At 45.5% G+C, this 23923-nt stretch overlaps 1 protein-coding gene across 2 annotated transcripts in view; it reads left to right on the top strand.

The window, feature by feature from the left end:
* Positions 1-23923, top strand: part of GLG1 (golgi glycoprotein 1) — a 1453447-nt gene that overhangs the window by 1195917 nt on the left and 233607 nt on the right. For both annotated transcript variants that reach the window (XM_069655141.1, XM_069655148.1), the window contains exon 22: positions 10540-10641. In XM_069655141.1, coding sequence (XP_069511242.1) covers positions 10540-10641 — 102 coding nt within the window. The remainder of the gene's footprint in view (positions 1-10539; positions 10642-23923) is intronic.

Genomic DNA, 23923 nt, shown 5'->3' with positions numbered 1-23923 from the left:
CAAGGTCATCTCGACAGAGAAGCCCCTTCAAGGACGACTTCTTCCTTGCAGTTGAGGGGCCAATCAACTTGTAAGCCACCTGGATACCATTCTCGGAGCTGGTTAGGATTAACCAAGGAGAAGGACACCAGCTTGTGTGCTTGAAGGAACAGCAGCCGGAATCGAAGAATTGCCAATTTGCCAGCTTGGTGACCCATGCAGTGCAGGAGTCCCCAACGTCCTCCCTCTTGTCTCCACGACTGAGGCTCAGGAACAGCGAGATCTGCAGGAACTGCCAGGAACAGAAGTCTTCAGCAGCATCTCTTTCTTAAATATGAGGTACTGTGAAAACCAGACCGAGAGAACTTACTTCTAACCGCGAAAGGTCATGGAACTTTGGCAACTTGCAGGCATAGTCAGCTTGTGACCCGACATACAAACCTTTCTTCCATGAAGTATTTCGGAGAACTGTGGCAAAGACTTTTCCCTTTTAAATACGAGAACCGTTTTTTCTTATACAAGACACTAGCCCATTGACTTTGGCCTACATATTGCCTTGAATCGACTGCTCTGGTGAACTTAAACTAGTTGCACTGTTTTAAAGTAACTGTAATTTTAGTTTTATTAATTTAGGCCTTTTTGCTCCTACTTCAATGCTATTTGGCTCCTACTTCATGGGAGCTAAACTGCTTAGTATTCCATATTTTAGTATAATTTTTGTGATATTGGTTTCTTTATTTAGTGAATGCTTTATAAATGATTGTATAATAAATTAAGTGTTTTTACCAAGAAACCTTCAGTCCAAGTGTCTCTCTGAATACTTGTTATTGTAGACCTTTGTCTAACACCCTTACAAGCTCACATTCCCTCTTGAGATGAGCCTGGCTGCTCAGCTCGCTACCAAAAACTGTGTGGTACAGACTTATACCAAAGGTTGGTTTTGCTTACACCTGCAGTCAGAGTTGTGTGTATTGGTCCCAGAGGATACTGCATGCACACACTGCCTAACAACCTCTAGCCAGCCCACAGCATGGTTTCGGGACTGTTCCAGCCACTGGAAGCGCTTCGATATTCGAGCAGCGGTTGGGACTGATTGTTCCCACCGGTACCAAGGGGTTGAAACACTGATTGTCTTATTGATATCTGCAGGGCTTGACTGAGTGAAAAAGGCTGCTGACTAACTTCCATCAATGTGTTCCGGGTCTTTAGCAGGCTGCTCTTTCGTAGGGGTCTTGACTCGAATGATCTGAAGAACGGCTACAGGAGTAATCCTTTTATCCATGCTCCAGGCTGGAATTGCCCCAGCCCACCAATGACCAGGATCGCCCCATTCAAACGGAAGGGGCTGTCTAATTGTGGAAAGCTTCAGCCCACTCCTGTCCAGCAAGTGATCCACTTGATCACACACAGGCCGCTACTTTACCTGCGAAAGCTGGAGCTTTCACCAGGGAAAGGCTTACTATGTATGGAAAATCCAGCCTCTCCAGGGCATAGAGAAGGTCAAGAGAAGATGGCAAGGGACAGGCGCAAATCTAATGGCACGGCTGTTTTAGAGTATATGATACTCTAATTGGCATTAAACTGTAAACTGCAAAAGCGCACAAGACTATAAAAAAGAGAACTACAAAAGTGACTGCTGCAACCAACCCATCATGCAATTAACCACAGTTACCTGAAAGTTACATGCACAGTGTTCCTACATACTTTACATAGGATGTGTGCATGAAAAATGAAATTTACAGAGTTCTCATGCACTCGGGTAAGTGGAGCAAAAAGGCTTCACTTACTGTGATGAATCCTTGGAGGACAGCCACCCCAATGTGTGAGTGTCAGCTAAGCTGTGTATGATTGGGAGAAACCTGCATAAAAGGCGAGGTCTCTTGAACAGAAGGCCGTCGACCACTGGAAGAAACATCCGACAAAAGAACTTGGAAGAGAAGCTTGCTGTATCCTCCTGGACCGTTGAACTGCCCGGTGAAGCCCTGCTGCAATGCCGAGTCTCCAGCTTCGTATCAATTAGAGAAGCCCGGAACGGACAATTTCTTCCCTTAGGTTTGTGGCACCAACTGACCCCAAGACTAACTTTGCTGGAACCCCTCTCCCTGCTGGCTGTACATCCTTGCTGCTGCTGGAACCAAGTGCCAAGGGTCAGGGACACGAGAAACAAGTGCATCCTCTTTAAGCCGGACCTGGCTCCTGGAAGATCCTGAGGATCCTCCCGAAGCAGAATGACCCAAGCCTGAGCCACCTCAACATAGTGCTGGATCCCAGAAGCAAGCGAAGCCCACAATGTGTCCAAGAACCGTGGTGGTGCTATGGACCGGTAGTTTAACAGTGAAATGCCTCTGATTTGGAAAGAGCTCATTGCTGCTGCTGATCTTTGAACTGCAGTGCAGGAGCCCTCTTGTCCGCATGACTGAGGCCCAGGAACTGCAAGACTGCAGCCTGAACAGAAGCCAGCTGGATCCTCTTCTTCCAACCTAAGGTACTGACTTGGCTGAAGGGGTCCTTTCCTCTTGTCTGTAGCTTGCTTGGCCTCGCTGGAGACTTGCAGTAGCTGCCCTTTGCAGAGTTGCTTACAGCTTTGCCCTTCACAAGCCTAACCGCTTGTAGCCCAACAATGATTCTTTTTCTACAACCTTTTGTGCTATCTGAAGTGCTTCAGCTCCCTAAATATTGTTTCTATTGACTTTGGTTGTCCTGGCACCCTGCAGACTCTTCTGACCCATTGATTTTGGTTTGAAATGTCCCTCATAGGTGGTGCATAAGTTTAAAGGGATCGTCCAGTAAAAAAAATGTATTTAAAAAATAGATAGGCAACATTAGAAAAATACTAGCACTTTTTTTTTAAAACTTCCTATGTAAAATTTTGAGCTATTCAAGCTCAAAATTCGCAAAAGCAAGCACATGGGCGCATCCATTTTGTGTAATGGATGCCCACCTGTGCTGGCTTTTGCTTTTGCGGCACTAATGAAGGAAAAGCCAGCCAGCTGTAGTAAACAAAAGCTACCGCTGGGTGGCTTTTCCTTCATTGGTGCTGTACACGGAGGACGGGGACCGGAGACCAGAGCAGGAAAGCTGCAGCTGAATCTCGGAGGAGCCCAGAAAACTTAGAAATAAAACTGCAGCTTTAAAAACGTATTTTTCGCTTTTGAAGCGACCGCAAACATAAATACAACGTTGTGTTTGAAAACGCTGCGGTTTTTCTTTCCAAGTTTCTCAGGCTCCTCCGGCTCGGAGGAGCCTGAGAAACCCGGAAAGAAAAACCGCAGTGTTTTCAAACACAACCGCGTTGTTTCTGCCTGCTGTGGCTATCACTTTGGGTCTCCGGTGCTCCGCCTGGGGAGCACCGGAGACCCAAAGTGAAAGCCAAGGCAGGCAGAAACACAACGCGGTTGTGTTTCTGCCTAAATCTGCTTTCCCATTTGGGGCTCTTGGGCTCCCCACGGGGTCCCGAGAGGCCCAAATGGGAAGGCAGATTTAGGCAGAAACACTGCAGCATTTAGCATTTCCCATTTGGGGCTCTTGGCCCCCCCCGTGGGGAGCCTGAGAGCCCCAAATGGGAAGGCGGATTTAGGCAGAAACACTGCAGCATTTCCCATTTGGGGCTCTTGGGCCCCCCCGTGGGGAGCCCGAGAGCCCCAAATGGGAAATCAGCTGTAGGCAGAAACACTGCGGCATGTAAACACTCACTTATACGCGACAGCACCCTTGACTACGGCTTCTTCTGCACTCAGCACGGACACGGCAGACCAGAGGACTCGCTCTCCCTGCCTCTACCATGTAAGTACTTTCACTGTCTTTGGTGAAACTGTCTCATGGTAGCCCTGGGTACTCCACTATTGATCTCCCTTGACAACACTGTTTTGAGGGCTCCTCGCACTAAGATGACCGCACCATGGGTGTTGCACTTCTATATAAACCATACTTCACCAATTATATCTACCATTGTGTACCCCTCGGGGGTGCACTGCCACGAGCTTGCATAGTGGTCAGCTATAAATATCTTGTGACACGCTGTATTAGACCACTCGCTTCACAGATCTCGTGAGCAATCGGCTGATAGTGTACAGCGGTTTTCTTCCACCATTTCAGGAACAAGATACCCGGCCAAGACTCACAAACAAGATCTACCAGGAGGGTAAGGACCCACCCGTGTTCCAAACCAGTCACCCACACTATGGCTTATTTAGGCCATTTTTTAAAACCTTTTTAAACCATTATATGGTTTCTTGTGTCGTTTTAGGTTGTAATCTCCCTGCTACGACCATTTATCTTTTCTTGGCTACCCACACGCCAGATCCCACCTACGCCCGAGTGGATCAATGTACTTGCCATAGCACATTATAGTCTAAGGTAAGACTCACGCCATGTTTTTCTAACATAGCGTCCCCCTTTTCAATCTTGAAGAGCTATCCAAATCATGTACTTAATTTTCTCGCGGTCATACCACTTTTTTCAACATTTCTCTTATTAATACTTGTAGATAGAGTACTCAGGATTTGGATCCACAATCTTTCCACACGTCCTGATGAAGGCCTGCACACACAAGCTTCATTGAACAGCTTGATTTTAGGCAGAAACACCATAGTGTCGATGATTCCATTACTGCTCCAGTGTTGATACCACACACTGCCATATTTTTGTTATGTTCACTGAAAGTTTTTCTGTGTTCACTATGTATTTGTAAAACAATATTTAGTTGAATGTAAGAAAAACATGTTTGTTCATCTAAATCTAGTCCATTTGACTGGTTTGTACTCACCTGTATTGTATGCTTTGTAAAAAACAATTTTGAATGTCTGTGGGTACTCTCTCCCCACATTTGTTTTTAAGAAAAGACGCGAATTAAACAAATAAGGTTGAAACACTTCTTAGTGATCTAATCCCTTCTTCAACACAAACTATACGTTTCCATGAAACAGATATACAATATGTGACCTCACCCTGATTTCTACGATTATTAAAACATATGCCCACCTGGGTTTTTCAGGGCACAGCCAGGTGCCCTTATATATTTTTTAACCAAAAACATGACAACTTTTTGTCCAGCTTTTAATTTCTGACTCCTCACGTTACCTTCAAAAGTCAGGAAAGGGCCAAAACAACAGCAAAAAGTAGGGTGTCTCATTGATGTCTATGCAGCAAAAGCAGTAATCTGCGTTGGAGCAGAGTGATGAGGATGCCAATGAGGATTTCTACTCCCAGACTAGGTAGAAGACCTTCCAGAGAAAAATTGGTATTGGGTGTTTCATCTTTGCAATTCTGAAAGCTCCCACAGTCAGCAGATGGCGATGGAGGTAATGGGGACAGCTGGCTGGTGCCACCAGTCGAAGGAAGGTGCTTTGCAAAGGTCTCCCTGTTAGGCAAAGTTTGCATGCAGTACCCTCTGGGACCACTACACACAACTGTGACTACAGGTGTAAGCAAAACCTCTGTACCAGAGTTTTTGGTAGCGAGCGGAGCAGCCAGGCTTATCTCAAGTGGGAATGTGAGCTTGTAATGAGGTTAGAGGTCTACAATCAAAAGTATTCAAATACACAGTCAGTTAGAAAAAATTCACTAAAAGGAGACAATCAATATCACACAAAAATATACTAAAATACTTCACACTAACCGGTTCTGAGACATTTAAACTACTTTGAAGGAGGCGCAAAATGGCATTCAGAGCATTTGAAGTAGGAGAAAAAAGGCAGAAGTTACTTAAACGAATAGTAGTTAGTTTTATACAGTGCAAATAGTTTGAGTTCACCAGAGGAGTTGGTCCAATGCAATAGGTAGGCCAAAGTCAATGGGCTACAGTCCTGTATTGGTAAAAACCGTTCTGGTAGTTAAATGGAAAAGTCTTTGCCACGGTTCTCAGAAGTAGGTCATAGAAGAAAGATTCATATGTCGGGTCACAAGCTGACTAGGCCTGCAAGTTGCCAAAGTTTCACGCACTTTCGCAGTGAGAGGTAAGTTCTCTCGGTCGGGTTTTCACACTACCTTATATTGAAGAAAAAGATGCAGCTGAAGACTTCTGTTCCTGGAAGTTACTGCAGATCTCGCTGTTCCTGAGCCTCAGTCGTGGGGACAAGAATCGGGGGTGTCGGGGGACTCCTGCACTGCATGGGGACTGGTCACAAAGCTGGCAAACTTTAAATTCTTCGATTCCGGTAGCTGTCTTCAAGCACACAAACTGGTGTCCTTCTCCCTGGTTATTAGGTTTCCTGCAGCACTCCGAGGAAAATACACCCAGCTCTGAGAATGGTGTCCAGGTGGCTTCCGAGTTGATTGGTCCCATCAGCTCAAAGGGAGAAGTCGTCGTTGAAGGGCTTCTCTGTCGAGATGAACTTGGCGATTTGGTCCTGCAGCGGGGCTTCACCCGGCAAACCAATGGTCCAGCAGTTGCAGCAGCCGTCCTTTTCCAGCTCGTCTTCCGTTCTTTCGTTCCAATGGCCGACTCTGCATTCCAAGCCAACAGATTTGCCTTTTATTCAGTTGCCTCCCATTAATTCCAGCTTAGCTGCCACTCACTAAGCAGGGTGGCTGTCCTTGCTGGACAGTCAGCCAGCCAATCACGCCAGAGTGTATTTGGGTCGCCTAGGAGACTAAGCACAGGAAGTTTTGGGTACCCTGGACACTCGGGTGCCAGAGGCGGTCTTCAGCCCTGACGCCTGCCAAAGGCGTAGGAACAAAGGGACCAGACCTAGTTTGGTGTGCAGAGACAAACTCTAGAAGGACCTTTCCAAAAAAGAAACAGCGAAAAAAGACCGGGACCTGTTTTTAGAGGGGGCTCAGACGCCATCTTGAAAAACATGGCTCCCACGATGTAATGTACTGTTGTTCGCAATCGGGAAAAATCATGGTAGTTTGTTGAAAAACCACTGCCACCAGCCATTTCGATAGGAAAGGGTAGCATTTGACTGCTACATGAGTATTTAGACACGGAGGATACTGGGTAACCCCTCCAGCACTCTGTTGTAAGATAGTGTGTGCTGGGTCTAGGAGTTTAAAAAGACTAGTAAAGTCAATTTAACTTTACTTTCTCTGGGAAACAGTAGTTTATCCCAGAGAACGTATTTAAACCTTGGGGACAGCCTGCTGTGTGACGCACATGAAAAGTCCTCAAAAATCCAGCAAAGTTGCTGGGGGTCTCTAAGGTGAAGGGAATTAGTACATTTTTTAGAATTCTCCATAACACTCCCCTGTAGAGCAGAAGGTTGATGTTAGGATGGAATTCTTTCTGTGAAATCCCCACTCATTGCGAGTCCCCCAGCACTTTTTGCTGGACACCTTGATTTTTTACTCCTCCTCGGGGAGTGGGAACCTTTTTTCCCCACTCACCTTTTTACTCTGATCATGGCACTCTTTAGTCCCTTTTTCTGATTTTTTTTTTTTCGAGTTACGCTTTCCTCCAACTTGTAGGCATCTTTTTACTGAAACAATGCACAGCACCTTCTGTGCAGTGTTAAGAAGCCCCTAAAGCATCTCTTGCTGTTTCTATTTTTTTTCCTGGCAAACTCTTGCAGTTACCAGAACATGGGGATACTTGTTATGCTACCTGTGTTTTTGTTGTTGCAAGATTACACACCACCTTATGTGGGGTGCTGAGGGGATACAATGTGTCCCTTTCTCGCCTCTCCAGTAACATTTTGTTACTGTGGCAAGCCCATCTGTTCAGGCTGGTGGCAGTGTACCTTTTACACGTTTTCTGTATTTTTCACTGGAGGTTGTAGTCGCAGCTTCAATGAAGGGGCATAGGGGACACAATGGTGGCTCTGCTTTTAAAGCCCCCAACAAGATAATTCGTCCTTTCTGATCCCTTCCACCATGGTAGCTGGCAGAGGGTCCTCTTGTCACTTTGTCTTCATCTGGATTCCCTTGGAAAGCCCTGAAAGGCTCTTTGAGTGCCTGGCAGGACAGGAAGGGTGGGGGTCAGGGTCAACCAAAAACTCCCGTACCTCTCGCTCTGCAGTGTGCCTGGCTGAAACCAGTTCAGACTGGTAGTCTGGCTGTCCCCATTGGCCATCACCAAGTTTGAATGGTACATGGGACATTATTGGTGGACTCAGCCAGAGATCCTGGAGCAGAAACCAACCACTGGAACGGAAATATCCTAAGAGGACCACCAGGAAGGATGTTGCCAGCACTTTCAACGAAAGCCAGAGCCTGTTGAGTCACTGCTGCTGTCCTAACCTAGTCACTCCAATGGACAGGGAAGATTTGAAGAATACCACTTGCTCCCATTGACTGGTGGGCTTAACCAGTCCCGAGACGAACTACAACTAGCGCCATCCCCTGAAAAGTTGTGACCCAGGGCCTGCAAACTTCCCATACCCAGGGTTCTGTGATGAAACGCTGTGCATCATCTCCAGAATCGAGGTTTCACCTAAAGCTTTGTAGGAATCCTTCAAATTATGCAACAACTTGAGCCAGCTCCAGAAAGTCCCCTTACCAGAGTAGAGGACTGAGAAACTGAAGTGTTAACAGACGTCACAAGTCTGCTTTCTGAGCCTGCAAAAGGCACCAACAAGCCAGAACCGTGAAGATCCATTGCTGGACATCAATCTGTACAAGTGCTGTTGCCAGATCCACCAAGGTCACGTCTCCCCATCACCAGGGCCTAAGAACCGGCGACTGTAACCTCAGTGCTGGAACTTTCCCACAGCAACACCTTCTTCCATCCAAGGTACTGCTCACCTCCAGTATAACCCACCTGGGGGCTGCTTGTGCAATCCTGTGACTCTTGGGGCTGAAAATAACTTGTATCCTGCTTCCCCTCTGGTCCCCGTAGAGTAACATTGGGCTGGACAAACCATTGTACTCTAGCGGTAAACCCGCCTGCCCTAGAACACGGGTGCTTTGGGCGTGGCCTTTCAGGGGATCATCCGAATCTCCCTGAACCAATTTCTAACCTATTTCTTTACCTGCATGCAACGTTGGGGAATCCATTGGGATCCTAGCACTATGAACACTGCTTTTTTCTCCTTACTGCTTTTCCTAGTCAACCTGCAGCTACTGGTGGCCCATCTTAACTTTGTGGGACTCGACCCAGATGGGGTTGGAGTTACAAAAAGTTGAGTTTGGAGAGATTTGCATATGTTTCCAGTTGATTAAGTGTTTTGTTACTGAAAAAGCTATTCTGATGAGACTACACCTTTACTACTATACTAAGAGAATTGCAAGTATTCTTAAACTGTGTTTTGTAGCACTTACCTGATCTTTTATTACGACAGTGTGCCCTAGTGTATGTCTATTTTTATATAACTTCTAAAAGTGTGCAAGTGTTGTCTTCAACCAAGGTATACTCTGAGGTCTTAGTACTGAGCTACAGCCCTCCCTCTGTAGACTACGCCTGGCTGCTTGACCACTCTACCAAAGCTTTGGGTAGAGTTCAGACTAATCCTAAGAGGTGTACACCCTGTTCATCCAAGGTGGGTTTTCCGAAGTCCGGTTGCAGACAGTGACTTTTGCAAAAAAAAGTAACATTCGAGGTTTGCAATGCAGTGGGATTTGAGGAGCCAGTGCTGGTTCCTGTAGCAGTCCTCCGGCTTCCTTTGGTAGTCTTCAGATTCCTAGATCCAACTTGTCTTTATTTCCAGAAATCAGGTTAGGGGTTACACAAGCCCACCAATAAGTGAATTTTGATGTGGCTGGCAAATAGCGTGCAGCCAGCTGCCCAGAATCTGCCAAATTCCCATGTTCCTGGAAGAATGGGGGAGAGGCAGACTTCTCCCTACTTTCTTCCTGCTAGTAACACATCAGTCACTCTTTGGCTTTCTAGGGAAAAGCCCACAAATTTGCATAAAGAAAGACTCTCCACACTTGGAAAGGCAAAGAATCGCTGGAAAGGCCATGCCATCTTCAACAGGACTTGGAACACGTGAAGGAGCCATTTTGAGTATATTGTCTTAATACATTACAGTGGCTAAAAACACAGTAGGTGATGTTGCATTCGAACTGCCACCAGACTTTTCAGGAAAAGGATAGGAAGTAACATACTGTTACTGGGGTAGGGGAAAGGAATGCAAAGTGTCCCCACGAAACTTCATGTAAAATGGCTTGTGCAGCACAGGATAAATGCTTTTGTCACTAAAGTGGTGACAAATGGGGCACTGTTTAGGCACATGGCTTTTCACGGTGCACCCAAAACAATCTAGGAAAGGTGACCCTAGGAGCACTTGACTTAAGGTGAGGTGGGTAGAATCTCGCTGTACTGGTAACCCAAAACATTTTACTCAGTGACCTAGAACAAAAGGACTGCAGACAAGTAGTGAGGTTGAGAAACTTCACTCACCTTCAAAATCAGTGAAAAATCCCTTCCAGCTGTTTTAATGGAGAGTCCCTTGGAAGTATGGGGATAATTTGCAAAACAAAAACTCCCCACTCTCTTCCTCTGCCTTGTATATGTTTTTATTTCTGAACCTTAAAGCATACTGTTTTGCATGTGTAAAGGGAACTACTGTTACAGATAAAGGACTACTTAGCAGGAATCTATTTTCCTTAATTTCACCATTTGTGCACAATAGTTCTTACCTTTATGGCTGCACTTTCATTGTATGTTTCTTTCTCCAACAGCGACTTTCCCCAGACTGTGAAGACCAGATCAGAGTGATCATCCAGGAGTCTGCTTTGGATTACCGGCTTGATCCTCAGTTGCAGATGCACTGTTCAGAAGAGGTATGAAAACAGTATCTGTCAGGGGTGGTAATGCACACATTGACTAAAATGGGCCATGCATATCTAGTCTCAGCAAGAAGCGGTGGCATGTTTTACCAAATAGGTCAAAGTATTGTTGACTAACCGCACAATCAATTCACTATGCTTATGCATAGTTATTCACTTTTTCGTTAATCTTTTCTTTGATTGTGATCTCCATGTGTCAAAGACTCTACATTATTGATATTCTTTGACTCTTGCCTTTTGTTTAGGTCTCTTGTTCAGCAGTACATATCACCTTGCTGGCATTTCCTAGGTGGATAAAGTTAAAATTGAAATGCGTGGGATTCCCTTGGAAAGCCCTGAAAGGCTTTTTGAGTGTCTGGCAGAACAAGAAGTGTGGGGTCAGGGTCAACCAAAACTCCCCTACCTCTCGCTCTGCAGTGTGCCTGGCTGAAACTAGTTCAGACTGGTAGTCTGGCTGTCCCCATTGGCCATCACCAAGTTTGAATGGTACATGGGACATTATTGGTGGACTCAGCCAGAGATCCTGGAGCAGAAACCAACCATGAACAGAAATATCCTGAGAGGACCAGGAAGGACGTTGCTGACTGCTGAACAGTTATGTTAAAACATTTCTATAGCGCTAAAACCCTAAGGCACCCAAGCGCACCTTCACAAGCAGAAAAAAAGGTCAGTGAGGATAATCGAAGATAGAATTAAATTAACAGTTCTGTTTTTAGGAGCTTCCGAAACGCCAGATGGTTTATTTCAGCTCTGAGCACCAGTGGTAGGTTGTTCCAAGCCTTAGCCACGAGCACCAGGAAGGAACGTCCATTACCGAGGGCTCTTTGTCCTAGCCACCTGCAGACCTAGAGTGGATGTGGAGCGAAGGTTTCTTGCAGGTTGGTGACCGAAATGTTGTCCTTTAAGTAGTTTGGGGCTTTCCCATAGATGTATTTGTGACAGTGTTAATGTTTTAAAGGAAATCCTGGCTGATATCGGAAGCCAGTGTAGCTCCCTTCTGGCATCGGAGGTGGGTTCATACCTTTTCATGCTATAGATTATACGCACGGAGGCATTTTGAATTTTCTGTAGTCTAAGAACGTCTTCTCTACTTGCTCCCCCCAATAGAGCATTACAGTAGTCTAGGCGTGGTAACATCATGGCTCTGACTAACTTGGCTCGATTGTTTTTTGAGATTAGAGGGCCGACCTGCCTCAATACTCGCAGATGATATTGAGTTTTTTTTCAATGGCATCTACGTGTGCGCCTGCGTCCAGGGAAGCCTCCATGTACGCACCTAGTGTCTTCACCTTGTCAACTACTTTGATGAGGCTATCATCAACCAAGAAACCAGAGAAGGCCGGGGCTAAAGCCTCCCTCGATTTCTTGGACCCATAAATCATGAGTTCGTCTTTCCTGCATTTAGGCATAGCCTGTTTGTGGTCATCCAGTCTTTTATCACTCTTTATACTTCATTAAGTTTAAGTTGGTCTACTTGATGGTCTCCTGATAATTCCATTGACAGCTGGAAATCGTCGGCATAGTTTGTGAAGAAATAGCCCAGCTTCTCCAGCTCTCTACAGAGAGGGACGATGTAAATATTAAAAAGGAGAGGCGACAAGCAGGCTCCCTGCGGGACACCACATAGGATAGTCTCTATTTCTGAGAAAGCCTCTCCCCAATGTACCCTGGACCTTCTGCTCTCCAAAAAGGATCTGACCCAGTTTACGGTCTCAGTGGCCAAGCCACCTGTGTCAAGCAGTCTGTGTAGTAAGATCTTGTGATCCAAAAGATCAAAGGGTGCACTGAGATCTAATAATAACAAGCCCGGTCTACATCTCAACTAAAGACAGGATGTGAGTCTGAAGATCAACCAAAGCACTCTCGGTGCCATGGAAGCGGCGAACCCGATTGTCTCTCATGCAGCCTGCTAGTATTTTCAATGTGAGATTGAAGTTGTGTTGTGGCGACCTTATCCACCAATTTCAAGAAAAAAAGGGTGTTAGTAATGGGTCGATAGTTGGTGGCATCTTTAGGGTCTAGGCCGGCTTTTTTTAGAAGGGGGGTGACTGCCACTGTTTTGATGGCTTGTGGAACAGTGCAGTGCCTGAAAGAGGCATTTACAAATCTGCACAAAAATGGTGCAAAAATGCTCTGATGGTCTAAGATAATTTTTGACGGAATGAGGTCCCCTGGACAACTAGTTGGGTTCATGGCTCTCATGGCATCTTCAACCTCAGTGACTGTAATTTCTGGAAATTTAAAACCAGTATGAGTTGATTGAAACTCCTCCTTTTTAAAGTCTGTATGATTAATCATATGATTAGGTTGTACCTTCTTTACTACAGAGGAATTTATGTCTAAGGTTTGGTTTTGCAATTGTCTCCTAATTTTGTCTTGAGCGCATGTCATTTGTCAGAGAAAGCTTTGTGTTATAACAGTCTGATTTAGTAGGTGTAATAGAATGATTTAAAACTCCTGGTTTCTCCCAAGACCTGAAGAGGCAAAAATGTTCCTTGGTGTCATTATTAGATGAATCAATTTGATCATTATAATAGGTCTGCTTGGCTTCCATGATTGTTTCTTTGTATACTTTCGCATGTACTTTCCAAGCGGCTCTATTAATCGCTTTTTGGTCTTTAAGCCAAGCGCCCTCGTTTAGTAGCCTTTAATTTAGACTGCTCTGGTGTAAACCATTTTTGTTGGCGGATAGATTTCCTCGTTGTTTAAGTAGGATAGCCATTTGGGTATTGTATTTCTCCACAAGTAGATCTGGATGATCTGAATCACTCGTAGTATGCATAAGGGAGGTCAAGCATTCAGTTTGTCTGTAGTGAGTGCCTTGTAATTCCTGTGCATAATTTTTCGCAGGCGTTCATGTTTGGGTTTATTTAGAGGTGGAAGCAGTATTTTACTTGAAACAAACAAATAGTCAGACCATATGCATGGTGCGGTGGTAATTTTAGATAAAGCAATGTTATAGCTCGCCATCCAATCCAGGATGTTGCCTTTAACATGGGTAGGGTCATTATTGTGCACCAGAATGTTATTTCTTCTGAGCATCTTTTCCAACTCCTTGGCTTTTTTATCTTTAATATTTCCTTTCCATAAATTCATGTCTCCAACTAATAGAATGGCAGAATTAGTGGTTTGGATTGTATTGAGCACGTTGATAAGTTGTTCATTAAAGTTGTGTGTAACTCCTGGTGGTCTGTATACAGTTATTACGTGTATACTAAAGTTAGGATTAGGAATACATTTGGTATGTAGGATATCACAACCTTCGCAGTCAATTTTTGTTTCATACATTTTCAGGTCCTCTTTACATATGACTGCCAACCCCCCCCGTGTCCATCTTTGCGGTGTTTACCAAAGAACGTATAACCTGATGGGGTGACCTGTTCTATAGTTGGTCCGTGTGCCTCAGACAGCCAAGTTTCAGTTATACACATGATGTCAATACTGTTATCATTGATATAATCCCGCACATCTAAGGTGTGTAACTAAAGATCTGGTTTTTAGAAGCGTTAGATTCGACGTAGGTGCATTCTGAGATGAGGAAGGTACGTTGATGGGGTTGTGAGCCAGGGCCTGCAAACTCCCCATACTCGGGGTTCTGTGCTGAAACTCTGCATCTCCAGAATCTGTTTCACCTAAAGCTTTGTATGCATCCTTCTAATTATGCAACAACTTGAGCCAGCTCCAGAAAGTCCCCTTAGCAGAGTCGAGGACTGAGAAACTGAAGAGTTGACAGATGTCACAAGTCTGCTTTCTGAGACTGCAAAAGGCACCAACAAGCCAGAACCGAAATGCGTGTACTCTGCTGTTTACTTAACATTGCAAAGTTGTTCCTTTACGTATACTTTGTGCTCTACTATGGCTCGTAGTGCTGTTCTACCTGCAGTATCATTGGTAGTGCACATAACTTGTTTTCGCATTATCCATCAAAAGATGCACATGAATGCCAATTAAGGTTACTTGCTTTTATTCTAATGGATAAAGGCTAAATATGTCCTGGTGTGCACTTAACACAAAGCAAGAGGTGTCTGTATTATGGAAGTTTGACTTCACTTCTTTGGTCAGTGTTGGGGAGAATTTCCATTTCTTGTGCCAAGTCCCCTCAATTTGAGACTGTTGGGGAGACTTCTCAGAAATGTGCTAATTCATCTCTACCTTGGAGACCCCGAGCACCTTTGCTGGATTTTGAGGACTTGAATTTTTTACCTAGAGAGAGTGAGACCCTTTTTCTCACTCTCGTATTTTTGCTATGACTTGAGCACTGTTTCTTCTGGTTGTGGAGTCTGACGAACTCCATAGGCGGCATCTTTTACATTGTACCACACAGCACCTTCAGTGCAGTGGCACAGGGAAGTCTTTCAGATTTCCCAAAGGTTTAATGCCGTCTCTTGGATAAACTGTTTCCAAGAGCAGTGAAGTGAAATTCACTTCACTTACATTGGAACTTTCTAGACCCAGCACACACGATCTTACAATACGGTGCTGGAGGGGGTTACTTAGTATCCCCTTTGTCTAGTTCCTTGTGCAACATTTTTGTGACTTTCCTTGACGAATGGCTGGTGGCAGTGGTTTACTTTTAACTACCTTGGTGTGCTTTTACCGTGGGCTGCGTTCGCAGCTGCAGTAAAGCACCCAAGGGAGCCATTTTTGTCAAAATGGCCCCGGTCTTCTTTTTTTCACCATTTCTTTGTGGAAAGGTCCTTCTTGAGATTTACTCTGCGCGCAAAACAAGGTTTGGTCCAGTCGTTTGTTTTCTCTGACAGGAATCGCGAGTTAAGCCCGCCTCTGGCTCCAGTATGTCTGGTGGGGGCAGGAAGGAAGGGAGGTGCTTAATCCCCCTGGTTATAGGAATGCACCTGAAGGTGATTGGCCGGCTTGCTGTCTGGCAAGGACAGCCACCCTGCTGTTTGACTGGCAGCTAGGCTGGAATGAATGTGAGAAACCTGCATAAAAGGCGAGGCTTTTTGGCTTGGAAGGTAGAGTCGACCACTGGACGAAGGAATCCGAGGAAGAACTTGGAAGAGACACCTGCTGCAACTCCTGGACCGTTGGTTTGCCCAGTGAAGCCCTGCTGCTGTGCTGAAGCTCCAAATTCGCCCTTGATCAGAGAAGCCCTGCAAGGACGACAACTCCCTGTGAGTTGGTGGGACCAATCGACTCCAAAGTAAGCCCGTCTGGACATCCTCTCGAAGCTGGTTGTGTTACCACTGCAGTTGCTGCTGGAGCCGAAGAGCCAGGGAGAGGAACACTGTTGCTTTTAAGTTCGCCAAGAGCTCCAGGAAGATCCTTCGGACTCCCAGGAAGCAGGATTTACCAAGCCTAAGCCACCTCATCAGAGTGCTGGACCCAAGGTGCAAGGAAAGCCCATCTCAACAGCCAAGAGTCTGCAGTGGTGCAATTTGCTGAAACCATGAAGTGCCACTGAATAGAAGTTGGTCCTTTTCTGTCGCTGACCGTCCAGTTGCAGTGCAGGAGTCCTCCAGACATCCTCCCTCTTGTCCCCACGACTGAGGCCCAGAATCTGCAGAGCTGCACAGGAACAGAAGCCAGCTGGAACCATTTCCTCTAACCAGAGGTACTGTACTGTCTGCAATTACCTCTTTCTCAGTGGAGACTTGTCTTGGTTGCTTCTCTAGAGTTGCTAACAGCTTCTTTACCTCACAAGCCTAATTCGCTTGTGGCCCTGCTTTGATTTCTTCTTTTCTACAAAGACTTCTAAAACAGTGTGCAAGACTTTTACCAACCTGCAAGAATGGCTTCAGCTCACCTAGACTTTTGTCCAGTTGACTTTGGCCTGGCTCCCTGAATGACTTTCTTCCCTCTGACTTTTTGTTTTGTCTTCCCTCCAGGAAGAGGTTAACTTACTTTGCATTGGGGGGTTTCCAAAAGTACTGTCCAGCTTCAGAATATTTGTGGGATCTCTTGTTCTAATAACCTTTTTCGTTGACATACTCCGGAGTATTGCTCTAAATGCAACAGTGATATATTAATGTCCAGTCTCCTAGCTATTTAAGTCACCTGAAGGTGTAGGGAAGTGTCTGTATGCCATCCGAAAATGGGTACTTGCTGATTTAGAGAAACTAAGTGTGTATTTTTGAGTGTATTTGTGTTACTATTACAATGCCCCTTCTGAAGAAGGCTTACTCAAACTGACAAATTAATAATTGTTTAATAAAGAAACCTTGTGTGTAAGAGTTTATTTGAATACTTGTCTCTGTTTAATTCCCCCACTGCTCACATTGACCCCTCTTGAGATAAGCCTGGCTGCTCATCACGCTACCAACCTGTGTAGTATTGACTTATACCATAGATTGTGTTCCTGTTGCCAGGAGGTCAGGGTGGTTGTAGTTCACCCAAAGGGTACTGCATACAATCTTGCCTAACGGAGACCCCATGCACCTTTGCTGGAATTCTGGTATTTTTTGCCTTACTTTCCTGGGTGAGTGGGACTTTTTACCACCCCCTCCTTTTTGCTCTGAAATGAGAATCTATTTTTCAGCTCCTGCATTTGTTTTAATTTTAATGGAGCTATGCCTTCCTCCCATATATTTCACTGCTGGCATCTGTAATAAATGGTTGCAGCACACTGCACCCTATGCGCAGTGTTGCTGGGGAGTCGCTTGGGCTTCCCTTTCCTATTGTTTGTTACTTTTTCCTTAAAACTACTGTTCTCAAGGATAGTAGGATACGTTATTCTTACTTGCCTTTCTTTTTGTGGGATCAGCACACAACACCTTTATGTGGGGTGCTGAGGGGCTATATTGTCACTCATTTCCCAATACTTCTGTGTGTTTTATAGTTGGTGACCGGCAAACCTAACTGGCTGGTAGCATTGAATACCTTTTTTTGTGTTCTGCTCACAGCCTGTTACCACAGCTGCAGTACAGCACCCATGGGGGACCATTTGTTCCCCTAAATGGCCCCAGTCTTATCGCCATTTTTCATTTGTTTTTTCTTTCTTGGCCCTTCTACCATTCTAGGTGGGGCTCAGTCCTCTGAGTTTTGCCTTTGGTGTGATCCCTTTGTGAAGCCCGCCTAGGCTCTAGTGTCTCTGCTGAGGCAGCAGCCTGAAACCTCCATGGCCTTTGTCTTGGGGTATGCCTGACTGGAACCAGTTTGAACTGTGCGGCTGGCTGTCCTGCAAGGACAGCCACCCCTAGGTCATTGACTGGTCCATAGGACTGAATGAATGAGTTCTGGCCTAAAAGGTGAGGCTTTTGGGACAGAAGACTAAGTCGACCACTGGAACTGAAACTCCGAAGAAGACAACCAGAGATGTCTGCAGCACCTCCAAGTACCACTGCTGTCCTGACCCTGTTGCTGAATCGACAGGGAAGCTCCCCCAAGGAAGACTTCTTCCTCTGGGCTGGTGGGCATAAATAGCCTCAAGACACACTTCAATTTGAGCAGTCCCCTGACGTCCTGCGACCTTCCTGAGCTGCAGAATCCAAATTCCCGGGGTACCTTGATCACCTTAAAGTGCATTGCCTCGCCTTTCTCTTGCCAAATCTCACTGGAACTTCGGTGGCATCCATGTGGACCTCCAGAAGCACGAATGCTCTCCTCCGTGTCCCCTCACCAAAGTGAAAGATTCCAACAGCAGTGATCTTTAGCTACTGGTGCTGAGAAAAAGGTGCCAAAACCACAAACTGGCGCAAGAGTAAGATTTGTGCTGGCAATGCCATCTTTCGACTACTGCTGCAGGAGCCCATCCAGGGTCCCCCCTTTTGTCACCACGACCACCAAGTACTGGAAGACCGGGTTTGCAGCCATGCATCCAGAAGGCATCCAGCTGCATCAGCTTCTTCACTCTCAAGTTACTGTGGGGCTTAAACTGCTTCGGATAAGTTTCCTTTGTGTCGCTCCTTTGCTTTTGGAGCACTGGTCCTACTGTTTGGGTGTTCACCCATTTCCAATTGCAGAGGCCTAACAGCCTGTGCTCCTCCACGAAGGCTGCTCCTAAGCTTGTGACCTTTTTCCATGACCAACTAATTTGTTACTTGTGCTAAGAACATTTACATTAATGTTGCATTCCTATTGATGTGGGCATTGCTGGTTTCCCAACCGCAAATCCTCTGAACCTCTTGGCTTGGGGAATACTTGTTTCCCTCCAAAACCTGAACTGAAGAACTCCTTCCTTGCTAGGGAAAATACTGTCTAAATCTTATAAGATTTGCTTCTAGTATTGCTTACCTGTGATTGATGCTCTTTACATTCTTGAACTTGCCTAAAGATTAAATAATGCAGTTAATTTAAAATAAGTACTTTTACTGACCTTAACTGAAGTCACTTTGTGTATGGATAAGAAAAGTATATAACAAATTACTCGCCTGCTTTATTTCCTTACTTTTCCAAATTAACGTTTGATGTTGCTAGTTGATAACATTTCTTTGAATTAATAACTGCCTTGTGTATATATAAAATAAATCACTATTTTTGATAAAACTACAAGTGTGTGTTTCTTTGGCTCTATGTATGTTCTGATTTCCTTGTACTGATTTACCGCTCACAAGTCTTGCAGAGTCGAAAACCGATTGGTGTCGACAAACGTACCGAACAGTCCGTCACAATGCGTTGTGCTTTACAGATGCATGCCATTCCATATCGGTACAATACCCTTACAATTGCTTAGTGTATACATACTTTGCACTAAACCCTATTAACACTTTCCAAAGTCTGTATAGCGTAGTGTGGGCTTTGTTTTTCACAATACAAGACCTCATAGTGGTAGTGTCCTGTTACCCTAGTGGTCCCCATCGGTACATTGGGCATGAGGTAAATGCAGGTAAGTTACAGGGGATGAAAGCTAGCTTTGTGACATGAGATCCCCAGCACTTTTTGATTTATTCTCGCAAGTGAGTGGAACTCTTTGCCACTCACTTTTTTGCTCTGACTGGGAATCTTATTTTACTGCTTTTGTGGAGTATGCTTTCCTTCAGGCATCTGTCATTGACTTTTGTGATGCACTGCACCCTCTGTGCAGTGTCACTTATGAGTCCCTTGGACTTCCCTTTTTATTTCATTCTCTTGTGTGAAATACAATGTTCCCAAGAGTAGTAATGTAACTTATCTTTTTCTTTTGTGGGACCAGCACACACCACCTTATGTGGGGTGCTGGAGGGTTACATTGTAACTCCTTTGCCACATCTCCTGTAACTTTTTGCTGCAGTAACTAACAAACCTAAATGGCTGGTTGCAATGGATACTTTTTCTACCTTATTGTGCAGGTTAATAGCAGGCTGATTTCTCTGCTGCAGTACAGCACCCATGGGTGACCATTTTCTCAAAAGGGAGCCTGTCGTCTTTTTTGCCATTTTTTTGTTTGTAAGCTCCTGCTGGGCTCTCCTATCATTCCAGGTGGAGGTAGGTCCATTGGGAGTTTTCTTTGATGGCTCCTTGTGTGAAGCCTGCCCGGGCTCCAGTGTGTCTGGAAAGGCAGGAAGCGACGGAGGGTTCCTGAAACGTCACTGTCCTTTGTGTCACACTCTACCCCCGGTCTTACCTGTTTGTCCTTTGTCTTCTTCTTTGAAGGTTTCTCTGTCTTCCGGGATGTCTGGGACTTGTACAGGTAAGCCCGGTGGTCCTCCGTATCCAGCGTGGAACGAAAGCAGACTCGGAGGAAGACATGTGTTCAGGATTCCAGGAAGGTAAGAGCAGTCAATGTCTGGGATTAAGCACGGAACCAGGCAAGGGAAGCGCTGCTCGCAAAGTACTGGGATGAAGTTGCGGGTGTGGAAGCATGGAAGTGGGCCCAGGCAGGAATGAGCGGATGGCCTCGGAGAAGGCAACAGGCCGCTTCTAATACTCCAGGAATGAAAAAGGAATATGGAAGGTATCGGACAATGGTACGAGAAAAAGGAAGGAAATGATGAACACATTAGCTGCAAACTCAAAAAGGAGCGTTGAGACTCATCGCCACGGGGGTGTGCCCGTTTTCTAGGAAGCCAGGGCTCCTGTGTAAACGCTAGACCGCAGTGTGGCTGATGCGCCAGCCATGTTGAGAGGCGAACGGCTCCAGCGGTACGGTGCACCATGGACCAGGAAGTCAAGAAGGAGCGTAAATGGCGAGTCATGACACTTTGTTGATGTGCCTGACTGAAACCAGTTTAAACTGGGTGGCTGGCTGTCCTGCAGGACAGCCAACCCCCAGGTGATTTGCAGCGCCATAGGAGTGAAAGAATGGGTTCCAGCATGTAAGGTGAGAATTTTTGGACCACAGGCAGAGTCAACCACTGGAACTAGTAATCCAAAGTAGAAGACAAGCAGAGACTCCTGCAGCACCTTCAAGAACCAAAGAAGTACCAGTGAAGCCCTGCTGCTGTCCTGACCCAGTTTCCAACTCGACAGGGAAGCTCTGCCAAGGACGACTGGGCTGGTGGAACAATCGGCCTCAAGACCTTCAAATTGGGCCACCGACATCCTGCGACTTTCCCAGACTGCAGAACACCAATACTTGGGGTACCTGGACCCTTTTCGGGTGCATAGTCTTGCAATCAACGAATCCTGCTGAAACTTCGCTGGCATCTGTGTGGACATCCAAAGGTTCCCTCGCCACAATTTAGGAGGAAGAAACTGAGGAGAATCTGACGGCAAGATCTGTTCCTTCTTGGTGCTAAGAAAAAGGCACTTAAACTACAAACTGCCGCTGGAGTGAGCTGAATCCTTTGCTGCTGACCCCTTTTCTCGAGAGCTGCCGCAGAAGCCCACGGTAGGTTCCCCCTTTCGTCACGGAAAGCGACCAGATACATTTTCAACGTCACTCTTCAGGTACTGTGGGGTTGGGTTACACTTACCGTAGGCCATTTTCGGTGCTCCTTTGCTCTGCAAGTGCTGTTTTCCACATTTGGGGGTTCACCTCAACTCCCTTGTGCACACATTGACTAAAATGGGCCATGCATATCTAGTTTCAGCAAGAAGTGGTGGCATGTTTTACCAAATAGCTCAAAGTATTGTTGACTAACCGCACAATCCTTGTACAGGTCTTGCAACCTGTATACCTACAGGAAGGCTCCTGATTTCCTGTGCTTTCGACATGGACAACTGATTGGTTACTTAACTTTTACCTGAAGATTGTCATCAGAACTGGTGCTCCCCATTTGACTGGCTTTGCTGGTTTCCCAAAAGTACACCACCTTGATCCTATTTGCTTGGACAATGCTTGTTCCTCCACAACTTGGACTTTGAACACTTTTCTAGTTGGGGAAACAGACTGCATGGATCATTCTTGGAGAGTGTTGCATTGTTAACAGTTGGTAGCTGTTTCCTGTCTTACCTTTACTTCCCCTTATAGCTGAATTTTGCAAAGGTGATACATACAAGTGATTTTACTGATCTTAAGGCACACTTTACGGCTGCATATGAAGTTACTTGCCTGCATTATTGTTCCTTTTCCAAACGTATTCCATTTTGAATTGAATGGTATTAGTAGGTGCTGAATTTTAGAATTGCTTGTGTGCTTTGTGTATATATAAATGCATAATTGTTTTGATAAACCGCTCCGCCGGGGGTCATCGCTCTGTCTTCCCTCAAGCCTCGTCGCCAAGTTGTAGGAGTTGGGTGTACAGAAACATGACGCGTTGGGGCAGCTTAAACTTGTGTTTATCCAGGATGCTCAGGTACAAGTTCAGACAAGCTCTAACAGCTACAACCCCCAGCCGGTCTCTCAGTAACTGCCTTTCCCTGGAATCTCACTCCCAGGTTCCACGTTCTCTCCAGCACGCCCACTCAGAACTTGGAACCTGGCAACCATAAACAACGTGAGAGGCCCTTAGTTGCAGCATGGTTAACTATGTACAAACTCTGTGGTGTAACCCATTACAGGCACCTCTAACACCGGTCTCCTAGATTAGCTATCCAGCTTGCCAATGGAGCGAAGGTTCTAAAGTCCAACTGATAATTTCATCCTCCACACTCTTTCGCAAGGCCAGTGGTGCCATGCGTAATTTTGCAACTTTGGGGTCTGCACCTCTTCTGAGCCGAATCTTGTGTATGAATCCTTTGAGGCATCCTAACTTGTCACTGAAGTCGTTGAAAATATTTCTCAAACTTCTCCACATTGCTATTAAGAGACTCCAGTCTTTCTATGTTACTGTCCAATTTGATCTCCTCCACCACCAAAACTTGTTCGGGATGGCTTGCATCCAACTTTATTTCTAAATCAGCCTGATCGCTCCATGACAATAGTTCAGCTATTTTGTTCGCCACATAAATCATTCCTTGAGCCTTGAATTGCAACTCGGCTTTAAATTTGCCCACAAATCTATTGGGACCTCGCCATATCCATTGGTTCTAATCACTGCCTCCCATAAGGTGCAGCATTTGTTTGTTTATTATTTATAGGGCGCCTTAAACCCTTAGGTAACTGGGAGCACAGCAAGATTACCTATGGCTTGGTTACTTTAACATAGATAAGTATTTACAGGTGCATAAAAGATTACAATTTACATAGTTACAGGTATGTACATGCGCATAGGTAGTTACAGTAATAGTTGCAATTTGTGTAGTTACAGGTATGTAAATATGCATGGGAAAAACTGCCTGGGACAGAAATGGAAGAGAGCGAACATATGTGGCTATGGTTATTGTTAATTGTGCCGCAGCCAGTCTCGGGTTTTGGGCCCAAAGCTGTTGTAGGATTGGTCTCCTCTTAACTCGACTGGTAAAGCGTTCCATTGCTGAGCTGCTTTTACTGGGAAGCTATTTCCACCTGTTTTTGTAGGCGGAATCCGGGAGTTTGGAGACAGTAGGAATTGACTGTTCTGGTTGGGCGTGTAGAGGGTTTTCTGGTTATTCTTTCCTTCAGGTATGGTGGTGCTGCGTTATTTAGGCATTTGAAGGTTAAGGTGACCATTTTGAGGAGGATCCGATCAGTGATTTTTAGCCAATTGTGATTTCTTCTGGCGTTGGAGATGTGCTCTCTGGAGGGGAGGTTCAGGGCAGTTCTAAGCGCATTGTTTTGCAGAGTCGGTAGTTTGTGATGTATTTATTAGCTCCTGCATAGAGTGCATTGCAGTAATCCAATTTGGAGCGGATGAGGGCATTGGCTACAATGATGCAGCTAGCTGGTGAGAGGAAAGGTCTACATGCTTTAATGAGTTTGCCGGTGTAGGCAGTGGATGAGGCCAAGGAATTTACTTATTTTCCTAGGGAGAGTGTGGAATCCAGATAACCTAGAGTCTTCACTTCTTTGGCAACTGTGATTATGTTGCCGTGGATGTTGAAGGCATTGTAGTTGTCATTACGTTTTTTTAAGTTGTTGGCTGAGCCAAGGATCAGGATT

This window comes from Ambystoma mexicanum, chromosome 1p, assembly GCF_040938575.1.
Source record: "Ambystoma mexicanum isolate Mex_15411 chromosome 1p, UKY_AmexF1_1, whole genome shotgun sequence".
Classification (NCBI taxonomy): Eukaryota; Metazoa; Chordata; class Amphibia; order Caudata; family Ambystomatidae; genus Ambystoma; species Ambystoma mexicanum.
This window is presented reverse-complemented; position numbering and strand designations above follow the sequence as displayed.